Genomic DNA, 7769 nt, shown 5'->3' with positions numbered 1-7769 from the left:
TTAGTAGTTTTACAACTTTCTATCAAGTAGGGTTGTGCATGAAGAACCATAAAGTATGACAACGAGGAACTGAATGACAACCTTCCATGGTGGCCTGCTCATCACTTCTCTCTTACCACGCTTCTCTGTACTGTACATGCTCTTAAGAGCATCTCACCAGTTTGCTGCAAAGTGTGCTAGACGACATAGGACTACATGAACATCTTGAAATACCGTACGCCACAAAAAGGGCCTATCAATCCAGAGAATCAATGGATCAATAGTAGGCACATGCATAAATATTGTAGATGTGTTTTTTTCCTATAAACTTGGTCAAACTTAAACAGGTTTGACTTAAGAGACATGATTAAGTGAGTAGTTCTTTCACAACATATTAACGGGAACATTTGCTTCACAAACAAGAAAAAAAAAACAGATTACTCAATACTGCTGATAGCCTGACACCAAGAAAAATTAATGAAATTATCCATGCTTCTCAGGATTAAACTGTTGAAGCGTATGCATGATACGTTTATGGCTTTGCTTCTATATATGGAGGGACCGCCACAGTTTGTACAGGTAATGGATCTATTGTACTTGTACATCAAACAAACTGTGCAGCCTGAGCAAACGAAGGAAACTTCAATGACAGATGCCTATATTATCTGCTTGAACTTCTTTCATTTCAGAAGGATGAGCGCAAAAATATCCCAATTACAGAATTGTCTTATCCAGGCTTCCAGCATAGTTCCTGGTAACAATACAACAAATAGAATATGTTCGATCAGATCATGCTATATATCACAAGGCGACAACCCATAATAGATAAACAAAAAATGAATTATGAACAGGCATTGTGAGTAGTTTGCAAAACAAGAGACCTTGCCCAGTTGCTCCATAACTAATGGATGACCACATCATCAGAAACTAGGAAAAGTGGAGTCTGTACAGATGACCACACAATCAGAAATTAGGTTGGTCATGGTGTACAGACCACGATTACAGACACCACGTTCCTGTTACAGAGCATGCATGTTCAGTTTTCTGTCCATTGCAGTTAACATACTAGCATCACACAGATGTTAAAGTTGAACTAAAGCATAAAAATGGCAGATAAGTTGTACCATGCAGATGACTGCAACTGTAAAACCCTGGTTATGGTCGCGGAGCTTAGATTTTGAGGAGTCGGAGCTACATATACTATGTCATGGCCAGATTCATCAACCGCACAGCATGAAAAAGCGGAACAAGGCATGTGTCCTGCATGCTTCAGATTCATTAACCACTCCAACCACCACTAATTCATCCATTTCACTGATATGCTCAAAACCTTAGGCATCACCCTCTGTTAAAAAGTTTAAATGCCCATGTTTCTTGATCAAAATAGAACTGTATACCAAATTTTATTTAGTCTTGCTTTTCTTCCCAAATTTGACAATGCAAATTGTACATAATTTTCTATTTACATGTTAAGAACGGAAACTGCAAACAGTACGCGTTAAGCTCGATCTTCCTTATTTCATTCATTCCAGTTACAATTAAAGGCAGCAAAGAAGAATCCTTGAAATGAAGCACGTAATTAGTCTATTTTGGAGTAACCGGACAACTCCTTATACTATGCAAAAGGGAAACTGTCATGGAAGAAACAGCACCAACAGCTGACAGTATAAAAAAGCAGCTGCCCAGGGCAGTATAATCCACTGGTAATAACTGATACAGCATTGTCAGGTTAAAACCTATTACTAAAACATGACAGGAAGTACAAGACCAACAGTTAGGTTGTGATTTGAAAAAAAAAGGTTAGATTGTGCACCTGAAAGAAGAAATTGCATATGCTGGTAGCCCCAGATTGTCCATGCAGCAACTGCTCAGGGCACTCCTCGGTGCGATGTGAGTCAGAAAAGATTGAAAACGGTGACCCTAAACATCAGGTATTCAGCAGTATAGTATCTCGCTTGCTGGTCATCAGAGAATTTCCTAAGAAAAGAGCTCTATATGTGCACCAGTTCGGTTGCACCCCTTTCTTAATCATATCATTGTATATTCCCAAACCCTTCTCAAGTTCACCATTAACATTGCACCACCTTATCAAAATATTATATGCTACAATGTCAGGCTTCAATCCCTTGTACAGCATTTCATTCCAAAGCTCAAACGCTTTATTTGTATCACCCTTCTTGCAGAGCTCATGTATTACAGTAGAATAGCTAATGCAATCAGGAAAAAGACCATTTTCAGTACACTTACTAATAAGGTCAATTGCCTCTTGAATCTGCCCAACCTTACATAACCCCTTGATCAATGTGTTAATTGTCACTGTGTTAGCAAGAGAGCCTCGAAGCATGGCGAAATAAAGATCTTTAGCTTTCTCCAGTTTACCTTCAGTTGTAAAACAATCAAGAAAACAATTAAAAGTATAATTGTTAGGAAGGAACTGACTGGATAACATTTCTTTACAGAGGACCTCTGCGCTGCTCAAATGCCCGGACTTGCAGAGATTATTTACTAAAACTGTATATGTGATGGTATTTGGAAAGCAGCCATCAGTAATCATGTTATCCCAACAGTTTAAAGCTTGGACCATATTTCCTTCTTTTGAGTGCATGTCAATCATGCATGTATGGAACACACTGTCTAGCCTGACACATTTTTCTGTCATCTCCCTCAATAACACGCATGATTTTTCCGTATCATGGTGCTTCAAGGCTGTATACACAATAATGGTGAAGCTGACAAGATCAAGATTGACTCCCTGCATTGCCATCTCATTCCAGACATGGTAAGCTTCGGTCAACCTTCCTTCTCTGCACAATCCATGCATAAGTGCGGTTAGGCTAAATTTGTTCAGCGGGCAGTTGTTTTCTAGGTCAGCAACAAATTCCTTTGCTTTCGACGCTCCACTGGTCAAGCATAATCCAGTTATCAATGGTCTATACGTGTAATTGTCAGGTGTGAGGCCGCTATCAACCATTTGATCATACAACTGGAATGCCTTTCTTATATTGCCTACCAGGCAATACCCTTCTATCATGACATTATAAGTTGCTTCATTTGGTACTAGGTTGCTGTCAATCATCTTATTAAACAACTGAGAAGCTTCATCCATCTTTTTATTCTTGCACAAACCATTGATAAGTGCTGTGAACGTATAAGTGTTCCATGCAACACCCTTCTGAGCCATCTCCCGGTGGAGTTCCATGGCACTGGTTAGATCCCCTTTTCTACAGAAACCAGCAATTAGTGGAGAATATGAAGCTGCATTTGGTGTCACTCCAATGTCAGTCATCTCACTCAGGAAGCCCATCGCCCTGTCTAAATCATCCTGTTTGCAGCAACCATTAATCAAGGAATTGTACGGATAGACTGTCACTCTGACACCCTTCTCCCTCATCCTATCGAACAGGTCAAGTGCATCCTCCATCATCCCCCTTTTCGAAAGTGAATGTATCAATATAGGATAAGTCACCTCATTTGGCTCCAGACCCCTGTCTACCATCTCACTGAAAAGCCGATCTGCCTCGCAAAACATACCGCTCTTGCACAGGTTATCAAGCAAGGCATTATATGCAAATATGTTGGGCACCATGCCCAACTCGCCCAACTGACAAGCTAACCTGAAAGCCTCCCGAACATCCCCCCTCTTTCGTAGCCCATCAAGCATAAATGAGCAATTGGCCTCTGATGGCACAAACCCCAGCCTGGCCATGTCATATGTCATTCTCAATGCCATTTCCAGCTCCTCCGCCCGACAAAACCCATACACGAGCGTACGGTAAGTCACTTCATCAGCTTTGATTCCTCTGGCCACCATGCTGTTCTTTACCTCCACTGCCTCCTGAATGCGATGATTCCTGCACAATCCGTAAATCAATACATTGTACGGCACCACACTGACCTTGACCCCCTCATGATGCATCCTTGCCAGAAGCCCCTTGGCACCGTCAAGATTTCTGGCCTCGCAGTAAGCCCGAATCCCAGCCGTGTAAATGTGCTCGTCCAGGCGAGCACCGGACCGAAGCATTTCATCGAACAGGGCACGGGCAAGGGTGAACTGACGAATCTTGACAAGGGAAAACAAAATGTGGGAAGCCGTATACTGGTTGGGAGTGATGCCGGCGGACAGGGAGAGGTGAAGGACGGCGGCCGCGTCGCGGGCGCGGCGGAGGCGGAGGTAGGAGGAGGCGAGAAGCGAGGCGGCGGCGGCGGTGGCGCCAGGCGGGAAGGGGGAGAGGGAGGAGGCGTGGGAGAGGGAGGAGAACGAGGTGGAGGCGGACGGGGAGGAGGACGCGAGGGAGAGCAGGAGGGAGGCGGCGTGCGGGGAGGGGGAGCGGGAGCGGGACGGCGAGGCAGGGGCGGAGATGAAGGAGAGCGCGAGGAGGGAGAGGCAGAGCGGAGAGACGAGGTGGGGAGGCAGGAGGAGGAGGAAGCGGCGGGAGAGGTCCGGGCGGGCGAGCGAGGCCGGGAGGAGGAGGAGCGAGGAAACGTGGGCCGGGGCGAGGCGGCTCCGGAGCAGCGGCGCCGCGAGCGCCGGCGGCCAGGCGGACGGCACGGTGTGGTGGAGGAGGTCGGCGAGGAGCTTGACCATGCCGGAATGCGAGGTGGCGGGCGCGGGTTTGGGGTTGGGGTCTCCGGCCAGGTGCCGGGGTGGTGGTGGAGGCATCGGGCCGGCGGTGAGGATCGCCGGAGTAGGTGACGGTCGGGTGGTCGGCTGGACGAGTGGGGGGCGACTGCAGTGGAATGAATCTGGGCTTTCAGATGAAGGAAAGAGAAGAAACGAAAATGGACCGCCCGATTGATGATAGACGGCATAGATTATAATGGATGGTTTGTCTAAAAAAAGAAGGCTGGTCGTAGTGGAAGTATGGTACGGTAGTAGAGTATCATGCATGTGCATATAATACCAGTATATGATATTACTTCCATATTTAATCCATGAATGCTTTGGTTACATTGATTATTTTTTAACACAGTACGGACAGACGCTCATACATACGCACATATACTCATACCCATGAACGCACGCACACCCTACGCCTATGAGCACCTCCGAGAGATTCAACTCTGGTGGGCAGAGGATACCACTGTCCTCCTAACCATTTAAATACAAATTGGTTTGCTTTGGTTACACTGATTTTGATGCATGTTAAAGTTGCATTATTAGTATTTTGGCTAATATACAACATAACTAGGCAAATCGGCGTTTAAATAACATCTTCGACATACAGAGGTTTCGGACTTTCATCACTAGCTACGGGCTCATCAGCCGTACTAAAAGCATTTGTCGCATATACTTTTTGGTCCTCTCCACTTCTACCAGCTCCAGGTGTTTTTCATTCAGCCGCGGCCCAAAGAAAAAGGGGCTAAGGCTTTAAATATCTTCAACTTTGCAAGATGGTGAATTATAATTTTCATAGATATGCATCAATTTCATGGTATTGTCTTCTACTCCCTGCCATGTTAAGGTTATTCATTGTTAATGAATGTTGTTCATTTTTTTAGTGATGACAGTAACTTGTCCCATCCATTTGTTACCTTTTAAATCTAATATATTACAACATACTATCTTAGTGTTTGTGTAGGTACCTCACCACCTAGTGGAGCTTCTCTATCCAAAACGAATGTCTAATTTTTTTTTCAAGTTGCCATGTTTGCATCTTATGAAGTTGGACTTCTTGGAGAGAGGTCCCTAGTAGTCGTGACGACATTCTCTGGGCGATTGACGAGATTGTTTGGCTTCCCTCATCTACACACAAAGCGCCTTCTCAAGTTTCTCGACCCTTTCTGCTCGTCAACAGAGTCGGCGCTTCTTGATCTAGCGCTAGAGGGCAGAGGGTCCTTTCCGGCAACAAGTCAGTGGGGAACTGGAGGCAAAGTGTGATGGTTTCAACCAAGGGGTGCATTCTTCTTCTTGACCTCAGTGTCATGGTGGCTTTTGGTTGTGGTCCAGCCATTTACGTGTTCTTGTTTGTCAGCAAGTTCTCCACGACCAGTGTTGCGCCACTGGTGTGAAGGAAATATGCCCTAGAGGCAATAATAAAGTTATTATTTATTTCCTTATATCATGATAAATGTTTATTATTCATGCTAGAATTGTATTAACCGGAAACATAATACTTGTGTGAATACACAGACAAACAGATTGTCACTAGTATGCCTGTACTTGACTAGCTCGTTAATCAAAGATGGTTATGTTTCCTAACCATAGACATGTGTTGTCATTTGATTAAACGGGATCACATCATTAGGAGAATGATGTGATTGACATGACCCATTCCATTAGCTTAGCACCCAATCGTTTAGTATGTTGCTATTGCTTTCTTCATGACTTATAAATGTTCCTATGACTATGAGATTATGCAACTCCCGTTTGCCGGAGGAACACTTTGTGTGCTACCAAACGTCACAACGTAACTAGGTGATTATAAAGGAGCTCTACAGGTGTCTCCGAAGGTACATGTTGGGTTGGCATATTTCAAGATTAGGATTTATCACTCCGATTGTCAGAGAGGTATCTCTGGGCCCTCTCGGTAATGCATATCACTTAAGCCTTGCAAGCAATGCAACTAATGAGTTAGTTGCGAGATGATGTATTACGGAACGAGTAAAGAGACTTGCCGGTAACGAGATTGAACTAGGTATTGAGATACCGACGATCGAATCTCGGGCAAGTAACATACCGATGACAAAAGGAACAACGTCTGTTGTTATGCGGTCTGACCGATAAAGATCTTCGTAGAATATGTAGGAGCCAATATGAGAATCCAGGTTCCGCTATTGGTTATTGACCGGAGACGTGTCTCGGTCATGTCTACATTGTTCTCGAACCCGTAGGGTCCGCACGCTTAACGTTACGATGACAGTTTCATTATGAGTTTATATGTTTTGATGTACCGAAGGTTGTTCGGAGTCCCGGATGTGATCACGGACATGACAAGGAGTCTCGAAATGGTTGAGACATAAAGATTGATATATTGGAAGCCTATATTTGGATATCAGAATCATTCCAGGTGAAATCGGGATTTTACCGAAGTACCGGGGGGTTACCGGACCCCCCCCCGGGGGGGTTAATGGGCCTACATGGGCCCTAAGGGGGAACAGGAGGGCCGGCCAGCACAGGCTGCGCGCCCCCTCCCCCCTAGTCCAAATAGGACAAGGAGGGGGGGTGCCCCCCTTTCCTCTTTCCCCCTTCCCCTTTCCTTCTCCAACAAGGCAAGCGGGGGGAGTCCTGGGAGTAGGACTCCTCCAGGCGCACCCCTAGGGGGCCGGCCGCACCTCCCCTCCCTCCTTTATATACAGGGGCGAGGGGGCACCCCAAGACACACAAGCTGATCTTCGTGATCGTTCCTTAGCCGTGTGCGGTGCCCCCTTCCACCATATTCCACCTCGGTCATATTGTAGCGGTGCTTAGGCGAAGCCCTATGACGGTAGAACATCAAGATCGTCACCACGCCGTCGTGCTGACGGAACTCATCCCCGACACTTTTCTGGATCGGAGTCCGGGGATCGTCATCAAGCTGAACGTGTGCTAAAACTCGGAGGTGTCGTAGTTTCGATGCTTGATCGGTCGGGCCGTGAAGACGTACGACTACATCAACCGCGTTGTTATAACGCTTCCGCTTTCGGTCTACGAGGGTACGTAGACAACACTCTCCCCTCTCGTTGCTATGCATCACCATGATCTTGCGTGTGCGTAGGAAAATTTTCAAATTACTACGTTCCCCAACAGTGGCATCAGAGCCAGTTTTTATGCGTAGATATTATATGCATGAGTAGAACACAAGTGAGTTGTG

General features: G+C 45.6%; 1 protein-coding gene across 2 annotated transcripts; it reads right to left on the bottom strand.

Annotated features, from left to right (window-relative positions):
* Positions 1-349: 349 nt before the first annotated feature.
* LOC123063393 (putative pentatricopeptide repeat-containing protein At5g59900) lies at positions 350-4733 on the bottom strand. Of its 2 annotated transcripts, XM_044487157.1 has the most exons (3): positions 1793-4733; positions 861-995; positions 350-730 (listed from the first exon to the last, which is right to left on the bottom strand). In XM_044487157.1, the coding sequence occupies exon 1, from the start codon at positions 4637-4639 to the stop codon at positions 1907-1909; it is 2733 nt and encodes a 910-aa protein (XP_044343092.1). In that variant the 5' UTR covers positions 4640-4733; the 3' UTR covers positions 350-730; positions 861-995; positions 1793-1906. The 2 variants fall into 2 exon arrangements, with proteins under 2 accessions (XP_044343092.1, XP_044343091.1); XM_044487156.1 differs by lacking the exon at positions 861-995.
* Between the last annotated feature and the right edge of the window lie 3036 nt (positions 4734-7769).

This window comes from Triticum aestivum, chromosome 3A (assembly GCF_018294505.1).
Source record: "Triticum aestivum cultivar Chinese Spring chromosome 3A, IWGSC CS RefSeq v2.1, whole genome shotgun sequence".
In the NCBI taxonomy this organism is placed as follows: Eukaryota; Viridiplantae; Streptophyta; class Magnoliopsida; order Poales; family Poaceae; genus Triticum; species Triticum aestivum.
Note: the sequence above shows the minus strand (reverse complement) of the source record. Positions and strands in the feature narration are given on the sequence as shown.